Genomic DNA, 22704 nt, shown 5'->3' on the forward strand with positions numbered 1-22704 from the left:
GGCAAGATGTTAGAGACGCGCCCTAGTCTGCCAGTCGTCACGTCTTATACCTGGCGAGACTCATGATCTCATCACTTTGAATAACAGCTGCGGTTTGAGTCTAAGTATACTTGTTGTTTCGTCGTCCTTAAAAGGCCATCTACTCGGTTCTTTTCTGGTCACAAACAACTGGCCATTCTATATTCTGGGTTGTCCCTATACATTACTGAAACTAAACCTCCCTGTCCAGCACAAATAACCCATGCTTAATCCCGCACTGGCCCCGGCCTTTTAAAGGAAACATACAGAGACACATTCAGGCAAAAATATACTACATTTGTTTGTTGTTTGTTTTTATTGTTTTTTATTCTTTAAATCATATTCAAAATAAAGATCCATCCATCCATCCATCCATCCATCCATCCATCCATCCATCCATCCATCCATCCATCCATCCATTCATTCATTCATTCATTCATTCATTCATTCATACTTGTCTTTGTGACATAATGTCGGCCTTTTCTTTGGAGCCTTTTCTTCGATTTCAATAAAAAAATAATCGTGTGTCCACTGCGGGTTAAATACCCTGCATTCGGAATAAATGTTTCTTTTGCCCAACCTTTTTGCCATTATTCCGTTCTTTCACGTTCACATTCTATGGCTGGTGTATGGGTGGCCATAAAGGTAAAAACGTGCTGGGGCAAAGTGAGGTCCTAATAGCATTGTTTTTCCGTCTCTGGTATTGTTTAGCATTTTTTTTTCATCTCTGGTATTGTTCAGGGGGCCGGGTCTAATGTGGAGGGGGGCCGTATACGGCCCGCGGGCTGTAGTTTGGGAACAGTAATGATTACGGCATACGCCACTTCCCTCTTTCCTTGCAAGGGTAGAAGTTGATGCAATCGCCTACGCGCAATTACTGCTGGCATAAGCCCCACAACATCCGATTGAACACCTGCAAAATGTTGTCAACAATTTTCCGGCACTACAAGGCACACTGGATTATAAAGTGCACCTTCATTGAATGTTTTATTTTATGAATATTTTCATATATAGGGCGCACCGGATTAAAAGGCACATAGAATAGAAGCTACTGCATCAAACTGGGGTTGACTGGGGTTCCGTTATGCATCCACTAGATGGTGTTGTGCTAGAGGGAATGTCAAACCAGTCAACAAGGTATTCAGTTCAACTTTATGTACGGCAAACTTTATTTACAATACGACATACAATACAAAAATTGCACAATAACACAATGTTGTTCAAACAATAATGTGCATATTTACATATCCCCATCCACAAATCCCACAAACTTTATACACGGCAAACTTTCTATACAATACGATATATACAATACAAACATTGCTCTATAACAAGATGTTGTTCAAATGTTAATGTACATATTTACATATCCACGAATCCGTCAAGTTCATCCTTTTCCGTGTCCGAATTGAAGAGTTTTTTGAACAGTTGAACAATATACAATACAAACATTGCACAATAACACAGCGTTGTTCAAATGTTAATGTACATATTTACATATCCCCGTCCACAAATCCGTCGAATTCTTCCTCTTCCGTGTCCGAATTCAAAAGTTGGGGGAGTACGGCATTCATTATGCCCGGCTCCCTCTCGTCGTGATCCGTGCCAGTGTCACTGCTATTCCCTGGCAGCTCAGTTATTATTTCTGCCTTTGAGAAAGCTCGGACCACAGGTGAGGCTAACATATCAGCCAAGGCGTCCACAGTCCATTGGCAGATAATGGCATACATGCCATTTTGGTGTCTTTATACACACACAAGTGGTGTTGGACTAGGTGTAAGCACAGTGTTTACCGCTATTATTTCGGTGACGCCCCTGACTACGGTTGCCGTAATGCTGAAAGTGATGTGACCTTGTAATTTACTACTCGCACTGGTAGAGCGCTGTGTACAACCAGTATGGATCAACAAATTCACCAATTTATTCATATATAAGGGGCCCCGGATTGTAAAGTGCACTGTGTTTTTTTAAGCAAATTAAAACCTTTCAAGTGCACTTTATGGCACAGAAAATACGGTAATAGAGATGGAGGAGTGGAAAGGTTTGAGAATCCGGTTATTGCGGTGTTGCACAAAATAATATATGACAGGCATCCTATACGCCCTGCCCTGCTGTGCGCTCGCTCTGCTGCTTTTTCCACCAGGTGGTGTCCAGCCCTCAGCCAGCCAGCTCAAGACGTGCTCGGATGCTACACCCCCCGTGCCGTCCGTCAGCCGCCACCCAGCGGCGCCAGCGCACCAGCCCGATTGCCGTTCCACCGTCCCCTTCCCCTTTAACCATAAAGTCTATGTCGCTCTGGTTTTGGTTGTACTGCCTGATCCGTCGCATTATTACTGTCCTGCCATGCTCTTTTACTTGTGGCTGTGTGGATGAGATGCTCCGGCGAACTTCCCCCTTTCCGAATAAAAAACAATCCTAGCTATCCGTAACACTGTAATAAAGCAGTCATAAAGATCAAATAGCATGACTTATTATCAAACACCTTTCAATTGGTCAAACTAATCAAATAACTTGAGTTAAGGTTTTCACTCTAGTCGTTTACTGTTGGACAGTCGCGTTTAAACTAATAGGGGTATATACACATTGCTGTTGGTCCCTCTTCAAGACTTAAGCGCACTAGCCACCACTGTAATTGTTGGGTTCATCAACATTTTACGCAAAGAATTTCGTCAGACCGAGAGTTGTCTTCATCAGGCCGACTCCTGCAGGAGGGCGCCCGAGACACACACCAGGATGTGTGGTCCGAACCGCGCTCCAGCCACAGGCTGGCCCCTTTTTATTGAATAAATGCAATGGGTGGAGTTTAGACAAATGTATACCTCCGTGTGTTCACAAAAGTACGTTCATCTCATGATTTCAAAAAAACAAGGATGTTATTGCTTAAGGCGGGCAGTATGGACCTCTCAATGATGTCATAGTTCCAACCAGGATGTTATTGCTTAAAGCGACTCATGGCTCCAGCCATATGCATCCTGAACCATGAAAAACACCATTGTTCTCTTAACATTTTATACCGGTTGGAAATTCTTGGGCACAAGGTCAAACTGCCACATGCAGCAAAGATCTTCCATTAGAAATATAGAATCTAATGATAATGTATAACATATTTCCCAACATTCCCCCGTTTAACATTAGATTCCATTGGAAAACAAAACATCAGCCATTACTTGTATATATACATGAGTATATGCATACACAACATAGTACAGCAACATCATGAAGTATGAAAGTTCATATTCTAGAGTTTATCAGAACTACAGCTCTTCCTCCGGCTTTGGCCATGTTCAACATCAAAACAGGGTCGGCATCAAATTACGCAAGTTGGTCACGGTCATCTTGGTCACGGCGGACCAACATCATATTCAAGACAGCAAATGCTGATGTCAACATTTTAGTCACCATGTGACGAATACAAAGTACAATGCACGATGCAAAAGTACAGAGAAATAGTAGCATGGCAATTAAAAGAACTGTAACTTTCAAGAGAAGTTGCTTGCAATTGCCGTCAAACAGCCACCAAAAGGGATGGACATCTTTGTCCGGAGTTCCTTCCTGGAACATAGCTCTACGGAGGTTGGGCTTGTAGAGCATACTCGATGTGGGTGTCATCTTCTCCCATGGGAAAAGTCTGAGTGCCACCTTTTGTCCTGTGTATCCATCTGGTACGTCTGAGCCCCAGACAGTGTCGCGGGGACTGAAGGTGGGAGCAACAGCTGCACGGGTCATTCGCTGATGATGTTCCTGGAAATGTGTCAGACTGAGGAACACAGTGTGATCTGACACATATACGGAGGCACATGTGCCATCCCATTGTCCTGGAAGGACTGTGTAGCCTCGGCGTCCACAGAGCCACCATCCTCGTTCGATGAGTGGGGATTTCAGCCTCCCACTAGGATATGTCTGAGGGCTACTGTGGCATTCAACGAGGTCTTGTTGAACGGTTGTGGCCTCACAGTGGTGATACAGTGTCTTGCGTTTCCCACTTTTCTTCCATCAACATGATTTCGTTGGAAACACAGGGGATGTGAGATGGCTTTACTCACTTCTAGAACCATCCTGTTCTGCAAGACCATTAGTCCAATAGCCTGGATCTCTCTGTTTCGTCCATCAGCGAGAGATTCACAAAGGATTGAAAACGATAGTTCAGTGTCTCGATGAAGAGTGATTGTTTTCCAACTCCGATCCAAGGAAAAAGCACGTGAACGACTTTGTCTCCGACGGACCATACTTTATGCCTGTCCGGGACATTCTTACCCCAGACGGGATCACGTGGTTCAAAGGTCGTAACAGCCCTGCGTCGACATCCAGAAGAGTTGTGTGCCGTTGTCATCTGATGATGCTGTGTCTTCAGGTGTTGTCTGTTACCCACACTGGTGCACACACTCCTGTCCATTTGGCGGGCAGCATCGGATAACCCTTGTGACCATAAAGTCACCAGCCATGTTGGTCGGAAAGCCCTCACCTCTTGAAATAGCACTCCTATCCTGGCACTCAGTGGTGATGTTCAAGGCTCCCATCCAGTTTCCTCCTGGAGGGCAGTCGTCCTCAGTGCATTTGTGGGTTTCATTTCCTTGGATGTAACACGTGTAGTTCATTCCAGGTAGCCTTTTTGTTTAGGCCACTTGTGGCATCTTTCGTCCTTCACAGTCACATTGAGATTAATCAAAAGAGTTCAACCACAGGTTTCTTTCTGTGCGGTAGGGGTAGCATTACTGACTGTGACAGCACGGTGTTGGCATCCAACTCCTCCCATAGAGGCCATACATTTTGCTTCACTAATATCCATCATTTTGGCGTCCAGGCGAACTTCCGCGGAGGAAGGGGGGATTTGGAACACACACAGCACCCCTCCTGTGTAGGATCTCACAGTGAACTTTACACACCGGTACCAAGTGATCTGGTTGTAGGGAGGATGTGACATTTTAATATGACCTACATAGATTTTATATTAACACATTTCTGATTGTTGGGAGCTGTTTTTTGGTCATCGTTTTATGAAAATCAATGTTTGATTGCGAAACGCAACAGGCACTGCTGCAAAGGGGTCCTTGCTGCAGAACCAATCAAAACGTAACAACATCACGTGACTTGATGTCTCCCAATGGCATTCCTCCAACTCAGGAACTAGGAAGTAAATATTGCCTCCGCTCTATTGACAACAATGGACTTTGTTCGCACTTGGTAAGTTCTTATTTAATATAAATTCATATTGAAAATGGCTAAAGATAGCCCCGGGGCTAAGAACGTGCAGTGTGAAAAGCCCTAAAATGTGATAGGATGTTAGGAGTCATCAGCAGTTTATATGCAGTCAATTTTGGCTTCAGAGATTACACATGGCTAACTTACGTTACAGAGAGTAGCTACAGTAACTCCTGGTTTTGCCTTACCGTCTTTCTCAGATAGTAATCTAACAAACGTTAGTCAAACAACCCTAACCCAATGCTAATAATAGTTGTTTCACATTCTTGTTGGGTGTTACACTCAAATGTTGTGGGTAGTGCAATACTATTAAACAAGACCAAAGAGAGGATCATAGTGGTAGAGAACGTTTATATTGATAACACAATAACAACATTACCATTTGTAATTAGTTCAGACAGTCCAAACACACACACACGTCTGTACAAGGTAGAACGTTTGATTTGCACGTGCATCTCCCCTTCATACATTGTGTTTTTTTGCAGGAGCAGTACACAAGTTCCAGGATTTCGACTGGGGCTGGAGGAAGTGACATCCAGTCAATCTCAAAGAAGTCTTCATTGATGACTAACTTTATGTATTGTAGTAGCAATGCTCCAAAATGTATTGGTTGGTTTTCTGTTTCTCCAGATGCTCAACCTTGGACAACACTACAGATATTTTCTAGGCCTAATCTAATCTAACCTAGCCTGAGGGGTCTATCGTAATCTTGCAAGATCAAAGATTGAGCTGGACACCCCTGCACTGTAGTTACACATCACAAAATCAACATTCTGTTGATTCCTGTCTATTCCAGGCTAGATCTGACCTTGACTGATACATGCTGTGCCCATGTTACAGGATTAAGATGCTGTGTCCATGTTACAGGATTAATACACGTCCCTCACACCCATATTGATAGCTTTCTCCTGAAGAGAAAAAACAGGGCAAATTTCACGGCCAGTCCAGTAAAATACAACACAGTAATCATGTGTCATATGTTTAAAGTAAAGTGCATTTGGTACGAATCTTTTGCGGTCTTTGTCATTTTGTCCTTCCTCTTGCAGGCAGCCTCTATGTTCTGTGTGTTTGCAAATTGCACGTAGCATTCTCTGTGGTAACCTGCATTAGCTAGCACATCTGGAATCGGGCTGTTAACTGTTAAATTGAATGTTTTAACAGCAAATTGTGCTATTGCACTCTCTGGACATCTAAATTACCCCACTGCAATGTACAATTAATAAATTTGACCCAACTTGTCTCTGAAAATGGAATTATTTTAGTGGGCTCTTTACATGGATCGCACACATGCATGCAGCACTCCATCTTCAATCTTTCCCACTGTAAATACCTAAATAAATAAATAAATAAAATAAATAAATAAATAAATACGCCACCTAGTAACGTTACACGTACTAACGTTAATATCACGTTAATGTTAGCCATCTAGGTTAATTGCAAGCAAGCTCGGTAACGTCAGTATGGCTGACTACAGTTTGCGAAATACAAGAGGAAATATGACACGGTTCAACTATCTTAGTAAAATTTAATGTAAACACTACACAAGTTGGATCATAGTCTTGAAAGTTTTATTAGAATTGTATTTACTGTCTTCCAATGCAATGCAGACAGCATGCAGTTCCATCTTGTATACATTTTGAGGGGTCCTTAATCCACGTATGCAAATTGTCATTGGTTTATCAGCTACAGGTGTCCAACGATATGCATGAGAAAACATTTCATTAAAATGTAAGATTGCAAAAAAGGATAACCAAAAATTTGCTCCCAACAAATTGTTTTTTACTTAATATGATAACTAGATATCACACACAAAGAATTGTGTACTCCCTCGATGCAGATCAATCAAGTTCACTTAAATCGCGTTTGGCCTGCCGTCTCTAAAGAAAGAATAAAGAAACAACCACCTCCACATAATCATTAAAGCAGGGGTGTCAAACTCATTTTTTTCACGGGCTACATTGTAGTCAAAGCTTCGTTCGGAGGGCCATTATGACTGTAAACCCAAATAAATGTATGAGCACCTCATATTATATACAGTAAAAGCTACAAAACAAACTGACAAATAACTCGTTTTCAAATCAAACGAGTAAAGACTGGTCAAATATTTAAAAAAAAGAAATTATTAAAAGTGAAAACAATTTGCAGTTCTAATAATGACACGAATTTGATGCACAATTTGTCTACGCGGGCCACATAAAATGATGTGGCGGGCCGTATCAGGCCCCTGGGCCTTGAGTTTGACACCTGTGCATTAAAGTATCAAATTTGGGGTCGGGAAAAACAATTCCTCTACGTTGCGGAGGCTACAGTTTATGAAGGAAAAAGCCTTCGTACCTTCTAAAGGTGGGGCCCCGGGCCTCCAGACCGCAGAAGAAGCTCCCCCCTCTCCCCAGTCTTAAAACCGCTCAACTGGACAAAACGTCGGGGTCACCAATTGTTGCGTTTTGTTCAAGATGTCTGTCGTTGAGCAAAGAAAACAAAGATGTGGAGTCATAGTTGCTTCTTTATTTGCAAGATCTTGGGTTGCTTCACGGCAGTCAGTACAAGTGCACTTCAGCAGATGAGAACAACCCCGTCAGACTCCAGATCAGAAGGTTTTATACTCTCCGCAAGCAGGAATACGGAAGGGAAGAAGAGGAAGAGGAAAAGAAGGAAAAACCTATCCTCATAGGAATGTCTTGTTATCTACTGAATGTTTTGTATCAATGTGTCATGACGTTAATGAGCTCTGCCTTATGTTTAATGGAAAAGTTCCCAAGCTGTGTGCGCCGTGTCTGTGCTCTGATGGAGCAACTATTTTTGTATAAATTAATATAAAATTGATATAGAATATTTAGACATTGCTGTTGCTCCCTTTTCACTCATATTGTCACACTGTTAGTGAGACATTACCAAGCAGAAGTTGCAGATCAGGGAAGCCACATTTAAAGCAAAAAAAAAAGGCTTTAAATATATGAGACGTGTCGTAAACACGAAACAACGTAACTCGAGAGCACTCCCTGTATTTTTTTTCATGTTTTATAGAAAAGAAGGGCTGTTGAGATGTTTGAGATATCACTAAACCAAAAATATTAGTGGCAAAGTCACAGTTGTGCAGAAAATACGTCTTGCACAAAAACCTAATTTTCTCATTTTCTCTGTTTGCTGATTTGAGTGAAACCAAGCTATTCTCAAATGGTGATAGCTAAAGAACGGCATAAGGTAGAGTCATACTTTTTTTTTCTATTGAAAGAACAGGCTAATGTTTACATAGCCATAGCATAGATTTAGGTGCAGTATTTTCTGTCAATATTTTCTTTGTGTTTTTATTCACTTGTTGGCACTCTAATAAAAGACGTGTGCTCCTGCCACAATATAAATAGAGAGAGAGAGAGAGAGAGAGAGAGAGAGAGAGAGAGAGAGAGAGAGAGAATTATTTAGAGATATTTAATAATTCATGATAATAACATCTCTCATGTTTACCGGTTACACCAAGCCATTTGAAAATGGGGTAAATATTTGGCAGAGTTGAGCAATATGCAGTTATTTCAAAGTAGAGCAGAACCTCGGTTTTCGAACATCCCAGTTCTCGAACAAATCAGAGTTCAAAAGAAAAATTAGAAATGTTTTGTTTCCAATGTCGAAAAAAAATTTGTAGGTCGAACCTCGCGAGATGAGCTGAGAGGACCCGAGAAAACCCGACCGCGTGGCCCGGATCACGACTGACTCCGTTCGTTGTTATTGTATTTTCATTACTTTGAGGATTGTATTAAAGGAAGCAAGTGGGAGCAGTAAAGCTGCTGATGGTGAAAAGAGTAAAGTAGTGCACAAAACTGTTGAGTTTAAGAAAGAATTAATAGCAAAATATTCATCTAGTGTGCGTGTGCCCGAGTTAGCTATGGAGTTTTGCATGGCAAAACCAACGATAAGCACTATTCTAAAATACAAAGACGCTCTTAAAGCAAGTGATGTTTCTAAAGGATCGACTGTGCTTAGCAAACAAAGGTCACGGGTATTAGAAGAAGTGGAGAAACTGTTGCTAATTTTCAAAAACGAGTAACAGTTAGCGGGGGATAGTGTTAGCGAGGACTGCATTTATGGCAAAGCGAGACATCTCTTTGACGATCTGGAAAAAAAAAAAGCTTAAAAAAGGCGTTTTGTCTTGGAACGGATTACATTTTTTCCCATTATTTGTTATGGGAAAAATGATTCAGAATTCGAACAAATCACTTCTCGAACCGCCTTCTGGAACGGATTGTGGTCGAGAACCTAGTGCGGGCTGTACTCCATTAACGAACAGGTGTTGTGCTCGATTTGGTTCCCCCGTGAGGTTTTGTTCCCCCTGCCACGGGAGCGCGCACGCCTTGTTTGGAAAGCGAAAAACCGATGCCGTACGGCGTCAGCACTATGTTGTTTTCAATAAAAACATGAAGAACTCACGTTTGCGTCAATCAATTTAACATTTTAGAAAGGATTATTCTTATTTGATGTTTTTAAGTTCATCCGCGTTCTGCCGTTGAAGCGGGGTGCATTCAAAGACCAGTCGTACAGACGGAACACTCAATCGCTTCACCAAAAAGCAACGATATAATTACGTGAGCTCTTTGCATAAACCTCGATGCAAAGAAACTCCTCTTTTTGGGTACCATTACATGTTACAAGGAGTATATATTACAAAGGAGACTTTATACTTTATTGTGATCATCATTCATCCATCCATTTTATTACTCAGGTATTTTCAAAGCAAATTAATATTGTTGCATTTATTAATTTGCTCTAAATAGACAGCGCAATATAATTAAAAGCTGACACTATAGCAATGTCAAACGTGTTCATTTAAGAAAAAGCCACGCGCGTTTTGTGATCAAATCTTTCATAACGAGAATGATTTGAATGAATTGATTTGAATGAATACTTGAGAAGACATTTCAGTTCTGAAGGCTCCTTTTGTCCCAAGCAAAGTGACAGGTGGTGGGGAGGGGGGATGAAAAATGTAACAGGAACTCTATAAAAAATGTCAACCCATGAGAACGTGTGCCACCCTCCCATTTTGAGAACGGTGAGTGCTGCATTCCAACTGTTTTTTTTTTTTTCTGTCTTCCTGGGGGTCTGTTCAGGTAGTGTGGCAAATTTGAACAGATTCCCTCGATCCTAGGGCAAATTACAGGGGGGGAACACATCCTCACGGCGGCCCCGTGAGGATATGTTCCCCCCCTTACTTTGAGAACGGTGGGTCCTGGACTCCAACTGGCTCTTTTTCTGTCTTCCTGGGGGTCTGTTCAGGTAGTGTGGCAAATCTGAACAGGTTTCCTCATTCCTAGGCCAAATTACAAGGTGGAACACATCCTCACAGTGGCCCAATGAGGATATGTACCCCCCCCCTTATTTTGAGAACGGTGACTGCTGGACTCCAACTGTTTTTTTCTGTCTTTCTGGGGGTCTGTTCAGGTAGTGTGGCAAATTTGAACAGGTTCCCTCATTCCTAGGCCAAATTACAGGGGGGGGGGGAACATATCCTCACGACGGCCCTGTGAGGAAATGTCCCCCCCCTCCCATTTTGAGAACGATGAGTCCTGGACTCCAACTGGCTCTCTTTCTGTCTTCCTGGGGGTCTGTTCAGGTAGTGTGGCAAATTTGAACAGGTTCCCTCATTCCTAGGCCAAATTACATGGGAGGAACACATCCTCACGGCGGCCCCGTGAGGAAATGTTCCCCCATTCAAAACGGTGTGTATGTGTATGTGTTTAATTAATGAGGAGGTGCACTTCGATTTACATGTTTGAAAAGCTAAACCAATACATACTTTAGGAGAGGGTTACAAATGTTCCTTTTAACTGTTGTATGACTGAGTACTCATAGTGAAGAAATTATTGAATCCATTGTGCAGTTCGAACTTAATAATAACGGAGAAGAAAAAATAAATAAATGATTTGTGCAGTGATAGCTTTATTACTGCACTTTATCAATTTTGTTGTCCTTATTTTGATCAAACAACTTTGTTTCTTAACCATATAACATACATAAAAAATAATAACTTTAAACATTGTTAAGAAATAAAAAAAAAGCAAAATGTTCTTCAAGCAAGCTTCAAATATTTAACATCTAATCTCTGTACATGTACACAAAAAAGAGCCTACGGTTGGAGGCTCCCCGACACATACAAGATGGAACCACCTGCAACACTCGTCACACTGAATCTGGTAAAAAAAAGAAAAAAGCAAGATTATACAATGCAGCACATACATTTTAAAATATTACACGTTAGGAAGTTATAAACATCAAAATGTGCACTGTTGAAACCATAGAACAACAGACAATAATTTACAGTGAATGTGTAATTCAATATATTTCCTAATCATCACATGCATTAGTTAACAAAACCTGACATAATTACCCATCTGTTGTCTATGTCATGTGTAGCTTCCCCACAAAAAAAGCACAAGTTAGATCTGTGAAAACAGAAAACTTCCCTGTGTAAAACTTAACTGAGTTGTATATATACAAGTTAGCGCGACGGCGGCGACGCGGAAAACGAGCCGGAGCCCTCGTAAAGCTGAGGCAGAGACGGTTCCGTTCTGCCGTACCGTCAATTCATCTGGCGAATGTCCGCTCCCTGGCGAACAAGATGAACGAACTGCTGCTCCTCACTTCAAGGAACACGGACTTCAGCAGATCCGCCGCGCTGTGTTTTGTTGAAACGTGGCTTAGCGAACGAACCCCCCACCACGCCATGGAGTTAGCTGGGTTTCGGCTAACGCGTGCAGATCGCAGCGCGGAGCTTTCCGGAAAATCAAAGGGAGGTGGTCTCTGTTTCTACATTAATGAACGTTGGTGTACCGATGTCATGGTGTTGAAAGAGTTTTGCAGCCCTCTCCTAGAAACACTTTTCATAAACTGCCGGCCGTTCTATTCACCACGGGAGTTCTCCTCGATCGTCATGGCGGCTGTTTACATCCCACACACGCACGTGCGAGTGAAGCCACGCAGATGCTGGCTGACCAGGTGACAGACATGTAGAAACTTCTACCAAATTCACTAATCATTGTTCTGGGTGATCTTAACAGGGCGAACCTCGCACACGAACTCCCCAGATACAGACAGCACATAACGTGTCCCACCAGAGGGGCACAGACGCTGGACCACTGCTACACCGTAATTAAGGATGCATACAACTCTGTGGCTCGTGCAGCTTTAGGACTCTCGGACCACTGTCTAGTTCATCTGATCCCTGCCTACAGACAGAAACTAAAAACTTCTAAGCCTGTGGTGAGGACTGTCAGGAAGTGGACAGTGGAGTCAAGGCAGAACCTCCAAGCCTGCTTTGACTGCACCGATTGGAGAGTTTTCGAAGCTGCAGATTCAGACTTGCATGAACTCACTGACACTGTCACATCATACATCGGTTTTTGTGAGGATCTGTGTGTGCAGACTAAGACCTTCTGCACGTACAACAACGACAAACCTTGGTTTACACCGAACCTTAGGAGGCTGCGCAAAGTCAAGGAGGAGGCCTACAGGAGCTGCGACCGGGACCTGTTCAAGCAGACCAGAAACACACTGAACCGAGAGGTCAGGAAAGCCAGGAGGTGTTACGGGGTGAGCCTGGAGAGACACCTCTCTGCCAATCCTGATCCCTCAACAGTGTGGAAAGGCCTGCAGAGCATCACGGGCTTCAAGAAACGAACCCCCCGTCCTGTGGAGAGCCCAAGGCTCGCTAACCAGCTAAACAGGTTCTACTGCAGGTTTGATCGGTCCTCCCACACAACGGGACTTCCTGCAGCACAATCCACATACTCACCTCCCCCCACAACTGCTCTGTCCACACCTCCATCACCGTGGTCACCGACTCTCTCTCTTGCAGAGGCCGCGCCCGCACTCCAGATTCGCGAGGAGGAAGTGCGCCAGATGTTCCGGAGACAAAAGATCAGGAAGGCACCGGGCCCAGACGGCGTGTCACCTTCCTGCTTGAAAGTCTGTGCTGAGCAGCTGGCGCCCACCTTTGCACGGATCTTCAATCGTTCCCTGGAGCTGTGCGAGGTGCCCGCGTGCTTCAAGAGCTCCACCATCGTTCCAGTGGCCAAGAAGCCCGCCATCACGGGTCTGAATGACTATAGACCTGTTGCACTGACATCTGTGGTCATGAAATCTTTCGAGAGGTTAGTGCTGAACCACCTGAAGGATGTCACGGGCCCCCTGCTGGACCCCCTCCAGTTTGCCTACCGGGCAAACAGGTCGGTGGATGATGCGGTCAACATGGGACTGCACTACATCCTGCAACACCTGGACACCCCAGGAAAGTACGCCAGGATCCTGTTTGTGGACTTCAGCTCGGCGTTCAACACCATCGCTCCTGACATCCTCCAACAGAAGCTCATCCAGCTCGCGGTGCCTGCCTCCACCTGTCAGTGGATCACCAGCTTCCTGACCAACAGGAGACAGCGTGTGAGGCTGGGGAGCATCACATCTGACACCCTGACCACCAACACTGGAGCCCCTCAGGGGTGCGTCCTCTCCCCACTGCTCTTCTCCCTCTACACCAACGATTTCTCCACAAGTGACTCTTCTGTGAAGCTCCTGAAGTATGCAGACGACACCACTCTCATCGGACTGATCCAGAACGGTGATGAGACTGCGTACAGACAGGAGGTGGAGCGGCTGGTCCACTGGTGCAGCCAAAACCACCTGGACCTGAACCCGCTCAAGACCGTGGAGATGACAGTGGACTTCAGGCGAGACCCTTCACCACTTTCACCCCTCACTATCCGCAGTAATACTATTCTCTCATCAGACACCTTCAAGTTCCTGGGAACCACAATCTCTCAGGACCTGAAATGGACCGGCCACATAGACTCTGTCCGGAAGAAGGCCCAGCAGAGGCTGTACTTCCTGAGACAGCTCAAGAAGTTCAACCTGCCGCAGGAGCTGCTGAAGACCTTCTGAACTGCCATCATCCAGTCTGTCCTCTGCACCTCCATCACTGTCTGGTTTGGATCGGCCTCCAAACAAGACAAGCACAGACTGCAACGGACAATAAGGACTGCAGAAAAGATAATGGGAAACAACCTCCCATCTATCCAAGACTTGTACCTGTCCAGGACCAGGAAACGTGCAAGTAACATCTCAACAGACCCTTCGCACCCAGGTTGCAGCCTGTTTGAACTACTCCCCTCCGGACGCTGTTATAGAGCTCTGTACACTAAAACCAGCAGACACAGAGACAGCTTCTTCCCCCAGGCTGTCGCTCTGATGAACTCACACCACTCTTAGAGTCTCAGAGTCATTACTGTGCAATAACATCCTGCTTTCCACACCTTTTTTGTCTACACTGTTTGTACTATGTGTCCTCTCTGCATCCATTGCACCCTGGTCATCCTAGAAGAGGGACCCTCCCATCTGTGGTCTTTTCTCAAGGTTTCTCATTTCCCCTAGCTGGAGTTTTGAGTTTTTCCTTGCCCTCTTGGGAGTTTAAGATCAGGGGATGTTTGAGAATATCTTTCGTTCTTCACATGTCCTGAGTGTTGTTGTTAGTCACCTAAATGTTGAACAGAGGCTGTGATTTTCCGAAGTCAAATTCCTTGTTTGGCACGCTCAAACATGGCGAATAAAAAACTCTTGAATCTTGAATATAACATTGATAGCACAGTCAGGACCATTTTTTGGGTGGCAATAACATCTCTTGGGTGCATATTACTTACCAGTCTCTAATAGAAGTGTTGTGGCAATTCGGTGACAAGTTTGAATTCAAGACAATATTGTTTGACCAAAAGAAGGAAAACAAAATTATCTGTTTATTTATTTATTTATTTATTTAGTATCCAATATTGTAAAGTTATCAGTGCACAAATCGTTTATTTACATATACACCGTTTTAAATGGGGGAAGGGGGGAGAACATATTCTCAAGGGGCACCCGTGAGGATGTGTTCCCCCCCTGTAACTTGGGCTAGAAATGAGGCAACCTGTTCAAGTTTGGCACATCACCTGAACAGACCCCCAGAAAGACAGAAAAAAAGTCAGAGTAGGTCCAGGTCTCACCTTTCTCTAAATGGGGGGAGATATATTCTCACGGGGCCGCCGTGAGAATGTGTTCCACCCCTGTAATTTGGCCTAGGATCGAGGGAATCTGTTCAAATTTGCCACACCACCTGAACAGACCCCCAGGAAGACAGAAAAAAAAACAGTTGGAGTCCAGCACTAACCGTTCTCAAAATAAGGGGGGGGGGGGGGGCATATCCACATGGGCCCGCCGTGAGGATGTGTCCCCCCTTGTAATTTGGCCTAGGATTGAGGGAACCTGTTCAAATTTGCCACACTACCTGAACAGACCCCCAGGAAGACAGAAAAAGAGCCAGTTGCAGTCCAAGACTCACCGTTCTCAAAATAATCTGTTCAAATTTGCCACACTACCTGAACAAACCCCCAGGAAGACGGAAAAAAAAACCACAGTTGGAGTGCAGCACTCACCGTTCTCAAAATGGGAGGGGGGCACAAATTCTCACGGGTTGACATTTTTTATAGAGTTCCTGTTACATTTTTCATCCCCCCTCCCCACGACCTGTCACTTTGCTTGGGACAAAAGGAGCCTTCAGAACTGAAATGTCTTCTCAATTATTCATTCAAATCAATTCACTCAAATCATTCTCGTTATGAAAGATTTGATCACAAAACGTGCGTGGCTTTTTCCTAAATGAACACGTTTGACATTGCTATAGTGTCAGCTTTTATTTATATTACGCTGTCATTTTTAAGCAAATTAATAAATGCAACAATATTAATTTGCTTTGAAAATACCTGAGTAATAAAATGGATGGATGAATGATGATCACAATTACGTATAGAGTCTCCTTTGTAATATATACTCCTTGTAACATGTACCCCAAAAGAGGAGTTTCTTTGCATCGAGGTTTATGCAAAGAGCTAACGTAATTATATCGTTGCTTTTTGGTGACGTGAATGAGTGTTCCGTCTGTACGATTGGTCTTTGAATGCACCCCGCTTCAACGGCAGAACGCGGATGAACTTAAAGACATCAAATGAGAATAATGCTTTCTAAAAATTAAAATTGACTGACGCAAACGTGAGTTCTTCATGTTTTTATTGAAAACAACATAGTGGTGACGCCGTACGGCATCGGTTTTTCGCTTTCCAAACAAGGCGTGCGTGCTCCCGCGGCAGGTGGAACAAAATCTCACGGGGGTACTAAATCGAGCACAACACCGGCAGCTCTGTCCCAAGATGGCGGCCGTATGAGTTGTCACTTTACGTAGGCGTGAAGCTCACACCGGACATCTAGTGTTTACATATGTCTATGATAAAGACCAGGCGGAAATGGACGACGACAACAACGGAAGTATTTGGGGAGATTGTCCTTAACGACGACTAAACAAAGCATGGAGGTCGCGGTTGCTACGATTTGGTTTGCCTTCTGCTGCGTGTACATAGGTTTATTATCTGCAGTGGTAGCCTCAAAGGAGAACTTCACGGGTTACGACGTGAATTTGACAGCAATTACTAACCGGAATTTGTCACACGACGAGTCTCTGGATAGTTCAGCATTTGTTTTGCCTCAGACCACTGACTTCGACTCTTTCATTTCAAACTCAAGTTATAAAGTTACCGAAGTACCAAATCGACAACTATTTAATATTGAGGTCCTCCAGGCTGTCTCCGGTGGTCTACTGACTCCCACGATTGACGGTAACTAAGACCTCTGATTTAGAATTACACACTCGTCTAAAGCTTATATCAAATAAACACCTGTGAGTATTTTCGTCACGTAGAAAAGGGGAAAGTGGATAGACGAAGAAAGCGTACAATTTGTGATTTTGTTGCTTCCAAAATTACCAGCGTTTTATATTTTTGCGCGTGAAAAGTATATTTCTTCTCCATGTAAATTTGCGTTTTTTCATAGTAATGGGCTTAATTGTTGCGTGAACAATGTCACATTGCCGTACACAGTACAAATCAAATGACGTTTTTTGTTTTTACACAGTGCACTCATTTCGGCGTAGTTCCACATGTGGCGCATGTTTATACAATGTTACTATGTTCTAGTTGGCAATGTGTGTTCCTGTGATGAGCACGAGGATCTCTGTGACATCAACTGCTGCTGCGACAAAGAATGTAGTCAGGAACTGGCTTTATTCACTGGCTGCACAATGCTCACCCTCAGGTAAGTGTCGGCACACATTTTTGGTGGTGTATTGGCGGGACCGAATGCATGGCAATCCGTCCCTGAGACGATGCATACGTTGGTCCTGGGCAAACGCTCATTTTGTGGACCGCGGGCGGAGGATGAGAATTTTTTTAGAAAAGGACAGACTGAGCAAGGATGGAAGTGGGTTTTCCAGTCCCTGTAATCGACCCCAGCCTGTCTTGTGTGTAATCGGCCAATCCACACCATATCACGACGGGCAGTTTGTCATGTGCGTGCTCACTTGTTGGTATGCGGATGGAGTGAGTTCACATTGCTTCAAGCATACAAGAGGAGGAGCACTCCTTGTCCAAAATGTGTACACATCTGCCAGTCAATCTGGTGACTGGATTGTGGTTGTGTTGGAAGCTAAGTGCTGTCTTGGTGTTGTAGCGCTTGGCTTGGGGCTGCCTACAGTGGGGAGAATAACACTGCTGATTCTTCAGGTTTTCCCACTTGCAAAGCATGTAGAAGTCTGTAATTTCTATCATAGGTACTCTTCAACTGTGAGTGATGGAATCTAAAACAAAAATTCTGAAAATCATTGTATGATTTTTAAATAATTAATTTCCATTTTATTGCATGAAATAAGTATTTGATACGTCAGAAAAACAGAACTTAATATTTGGTGCAGAAACCAATTATTTGAAATTACAGAGATCAGACGTTTCCTGTAGTACTTTACCAGGTTTGCACACACTGCAGCAGAGATTTTGGCTCACTCCTCCATACAGATTTCCTCCAGAGCCTTCAGGTTTCGGGGCTGTCGCTGGGCCACACGGACTTTAAACTCCCGGTCCGTGGGTCACTTGGTACCGGGCCGCCAAGCCGCACAGGAAAAAAAACAGGTTTTATCGATGATCAATTAATTCAGGTCAAGACGCTCGTCCCGGTCACGTGACATGTTTCCCCAGTCGAGCCCGCAAAGCTAGCAAAAATGAGTACGAATTTATTTTGAAAAATATAAAAAAATTGTCGATTCTCTCCCAATTACATCCGTCAGTTAAGGTTAAGACGCTCGTCTCGGTCACGTGACATGTCACTTCAGTTGAGCCCGTGAAGCAAGCAAAAATGAGCAGGAAACAGAGATGTTTGGAAAGCTTCTTCGGAAAGGGAAAAAAGCCCAATGAGGAGACGGAAGAAGAGGCTACGACTTCTAAGGAAAGGAAAGCTGCATTTAAAAGAAAATTTCTGGAGTCCTACTTAAAATATGGGTTTATCGCCACAGCTGACTCTGACGCGCTAAGCCCACTCTGTATAATATGTGGCGACAGGCTAGCTAATGAGCTAATGAAGCCTTCAAAACTGCTTCGGCACATGGAGACCAAGCATCCTGCATTAAAGGACAAACCTTAACCACTTCGGGTGTCATTGTCTCCGATTACGCCTAGATGGGACCGGCTCGTTTCTGAGAAACAAACTCAGTGCTCCCACTAATTCAATGTAATGGTGAGTTTTATTAATAAAATTTAATAAATAATAAATGAATAATAATTGAATAAATAAACAATTAATAAAAAAATGTGTTTTATACTTGTTTTTATGCTAGTTGAATCATTTTATTTCATTGTATTTATATATTTATTAGGGATAGGCTCCAGCACAACCGCGACCCCCGTGGGGACTAAGCAGTTCAGAAACTAGATGGATGGATATAGCGTATTTGCCGGTGTATAAATCGACTCGGTGTATAAGTCGACCCCCTAAAATTCGACGGAAATTTACGATTTTATGATATATCCTTTGTATAAGTCGAGCTCAATTGTTGCATTATATTAAACTTAAAATTCAATCAGAAATATGCGAAATTTATTGACGAAATGTGTTCAAATTCCGGGAGGCCGTGCGCATGCGGCTGTTTATAAGCACCGCGGAGGAGATCGCCGAGCCTCATTCGACTTCCAGCAGCCGGCGAGCTCGCGCACGCCGCCCGGCACAGCCGGGAGGCCGTGCACACGCGCCGGGTGGCCGAAAATAGCTCCGGCCGAGCAGATCGGCACTTTACAAGCACCGCGGATGAAATCGCAGAGCCTCATTCGACTTCCAGCGGGCCGCGCACTCGCGCACGCCGCCCGGTTCAAATTTTCTAAGTGCCAACGGCTTTTGCGCCATAAAGAGTCCGCCTCGGCTGGTTCCCCGTGTCGGCCAGAACAAGTGAAAATTCAGCCTCTTCCCCTGGAAGTCCGGCCAAGTTTGGCGAATATTTTCTAAGTGCCAACGACTCAACCGCCGTAAAGTGTCCGCCTCGGCTGGTTCCCCATGTCGGCCACCACAAGTGAAAATTCGGCCTCTTCCCCTGGAAGTCTGGCCAAGTTTGGCAAATATTTTCTAAGTGCCAACGACTCAACCGCCGTAAAGTGTCCGCCTCGGCTGGTTCCTCCGGTCGGCCAGAACAAGTGAAAATTCGGCCTCTTCCCCTGGAAGTCTGGCCAAGTTTGGCGAATATTTTCTAAGTGCCAACGACATTCATTTAGACATGGCGATTGAATGTTTACGTACCGGTAGTTATTGTCGTTGCTTGACGCGCGATGACTCGCACATTCGCTCAATACCCAGTACTTCCCCCTAGCAGTCATCGTCGCTGCCTGGCTTTCGATGTCCGTTATTGAGGTGAGAATATTTGAAATTGTTGCTGAGGATGCGTGTTAATGCGACAAACGCTTTATAATGATTCAGTTTCTCGCTGTTTGATGAGCCTGACGGACGCACACCCACGCACAATGAGATGCATGAGAAACGGCCTTGGTTACCATCACATTTGAAGCGATGAATACGAAGTTACATTTTATGACTCGGTGTATAAGTCGAGGTCGATTTTTTTCGGTCGATTTTGGATCGAAAAAGGTCGACCAATACACCGGCAAATACGGTATATTTATTATAAATGTATTATTTATTTATATAAATGTATTATTTATATAAATTCGGTCCGCGAAAATATTTCTGACACGTAACCGGTCCGTGGCGCAAAAAAGGTTGGGGACCACTGCTCTATTGGATTCAGGTCTGGAGACTGGCTAGACCACTCCAGGACCTTAAGATGTTTCCTACGGAGCCACTCCTTAGGGTGTTTTCACACCTGGACCCTTTTAAAAGAACCAAAGTCAGGCCTTTTTAAGTGGACCAAAAAGTGGACCAAGAGGAAACAAACTCAGTTCTTTTTGTGTTCACATTGTGAGTGTATTTCAAAGAGGACCGAGTTCTCTTTCTGGTTCAGTTCAGCCTTGATGGGGCCTCAGTCCTCTTTCTGTTCACACTAGGTCCTCTAGAGCTCTCCCACTCCCACTGCACTGCATTCTGGGTAGTTTTTGGTATCCCCTGACTCCCTACTTCTTTGTATTTTATCTTGAGTAGCTAAATACTTTAGTTTTTTCACTTTTATTCTGCATTGTATAGAAGTTCTCTCAAAACCGGCTGCTTTCATTCTCTCAGAAAATTCTTGAAAATACTTTGGCATTACGGTGGGTCGTAGATAGTTGTGATTTAATGCTGTCGTCGTTCCAAATTTCCAAAAGACATTCCGTTTTGTCTTCTCCCCAAACTATGCCGCGTCCAGGTGCCGTGGCAGAACTTTGAACGGCACATGCTTCTCTACGTTTACTATTAGAACCACGGTCACGACCACGACTTCCTGCTGCCATACTTTGGATTCTCTGTTCTCTACAGTTTTGTTTTTGCGCCTGCAGTCACGTGACCAATCTACGGCAAGCCAAGGAGGTTACAATACAGTGCAAAAAGGTGAAGTGAATCCAGTGGGCTTTGTGTTCACAATGCACTGATTAGGTGAACTGTACCGTTGACTTTTTAGCGAACCATACTGAGACCATCTCGTTTTAAAGGGGTCTGAGTACGGTTGGCGTGTTCACATATGCACAAAAAATGCTGAGTCATCGATCTGAGTTCGTTTAGAGGGCTGAAAGGGACCAAGTGTGAAAACACCCTTAGTTGCCCTGGCTGTGTGTTTTGGGTTGTTATCATGCTGGAAGACCCAGCCGCGACCCATCTTCAATCCTCTTACTGAAGGAAGGAGGTTGTTGGCCAAGATCTCACGATACATGGCCCCATTCATCCTTCCCTGAATACGGTGTAGTCGTCCTGTTCCCTTTGCAGACAAGCATCCCAAAGAATGATGTTTCCACCTCCATGCTTCACAGTTGGGATGGTGTTCTTGGGGTTGTACTCATCATTCTTCTTCCTCCAAACATGACAAGTGGAGTTTAAACCAATAAGTTCTATTTCTGTCTCATCAGACCACATGACCTTCTACCATTCCTCCTCTGGATCATCCAGATGGTCATTTGAAAACTTCAGACGGGCCTTGGCATGCGTTGGCTTGAACAAGGGCACCTTGCGTGCACTACAGGATTTTAATCCTTGACAGCGTAGTGTGTTACTGATGGTTTTCTTTGAGATTGTGGTCCCAGCTCTATTCAGGTCATTGACCAGGTCCTGCTGTGTAGTTCTGGGCTCATTCCTCACCTTCCTCATGATCATTGATGCCCCACGAGGTGAGATCTTGCATGGCGCCCCAGACTGAGGGAGATTGACCGTTGTCTTGAATGTCTCCCATTTACTAATAATTGCACCAACAGTTCTTGCCTTCTCACCAAGCTGCTTGCCGATTGTCCTGGAGCCCATCCCAGTCTTGTGCAGGTCTACAATTTTATCCCTGATCTCCTTACACAGCTCTCTGGTTTTGGGCATTGTAGAGAGGCTGGAGTTTGATTGATTGAGTGTGTGGACAGGTGTCTTTTATACAGGTAACGAGTTCAAACAGGTGCAGTTAATGAGTGGAGAAGAGGCGGGCTTCTAAAAGAAGAACTAACAGGTCTGTGAGAGACAAAGTTCTTACTGGTTGATAGATGATCAAATACTTATGTTATGCAATAAAATGCAAATCAATTATTTGAAGATCTACTGGGATTTTCTAGATTTTTGTTTTAGATTCCATCACTCGCAGTCGAACAGTACCTATGATAGAAATTACAGACTTGTATATGCTTTGCAAGTGGGAAAACCTGAAAAATCAGCAGCGTATCAAATACTTGTTCTCCCCACTGTATGTTACCATTCTCCTCTCAGCTTTCATGGATTAATGTTCTCTGTCGCTATGACGTATTTCCGTTAATGAGAAAAATGAAGGTGGGGGCACGTCATGTGTGGTTACGAACCCAAAATGGACATTGAAGCAAACTGTTCATTTACAGCGGTTTCTTCGGTGTCTCGTCATTGTTTATTAACATTGCCGTCACATAATGTTGACGGTATGGGGTAATGCTTTGCTACATTTGCGCATCTCCTCGTGATTCGACAGTA

At 44.0% G+C, this 22704-nt stretch overlaps 2 protein-coding genes and 1 long non-coding RNA gene across 11 annotated transcripts in view; 2 read left to right on the top strand and 1 right to left on the bottom strand.

The window, feature by feature from the left end:
* Window positions 1-10699: 10699 nt before the first annotated feature.
* On the bottom strand, window positions 10700-12765 carry LOC148404754 (uncharacterized). The gene is made up of 3 exons (XR_015861633.1): window positions 11781-12765; window positions 11591-11645; window positions 10700-11393 (listed from the first exon to the last, which is right to left on the bottom strand). It is a non-coding gene; the product is annotated as an uncharacterized LOC148404754 (long non-coding RNA).
* LOC148404755 (uncharacterized) lies at window positions 11357-16255 on the top strand. Its single transcript, XM_088391657.1, has 2 exons — window positions 11357-12198; window positions 12261-16255. The coding sequence occupies exons 1-2, from the start codon at window positions 11822-11824 to the stop codon at window positions 14134-14136; spliced, it is 2253 nt and encodes a 750-aa protein (XP_088247783.1). The 5' UTR covers window positions 11357-11821; the 3' UTR covers window positions 14137-16255.
* A 191-nt stretch (window positions 16256-16446) lies between these two features.
* Window positions 16447-22704, top strand: part of tctn1 (tectonic family member 1) — a 232908-nt gene continuing 226650 nt past the window's right edge. For 2 of the 9 annotated variants that reach the window (XR_015861783.1, XR_015861782.1), the window contains exons 1-2: window positions 16447-16892; window positions 17250-17367. Coding sequence is in view for 7 of the 9 variants with exons in the window: in XM_088392270.1 (XP_088248396.1) it covers window positions 16586-16892; window positions 17250-17367 (425 nt within the window). In the remaining 2 variants the exon portion in view is untranslated. The remainder of the gene's footprint in view (window positions 16893-17249; window positions 17368-22704) is intronic. The other 7 variants (XM_088392279.1, XM_088392300.1, XM_088392270.1 and 4 more) reach the window with 6 other exon arrangements.

This window comes from Syngnathus floridae, chromosome 1 (genome assembly GCF_059516105.1).
Source record: "Syngnathus floridae isolate MCC-2025c chromosome 1, RoL_Sflo_1.0, whole genome shotgun sequence".
In the NCBI taxonomy this organism is placed as follows: Eukaryota; Metazoa; Chordata; class Actinopteri; order Syngnathiformes; family Syngnathidae; genus Syngnathus; species Syngnathus floridae.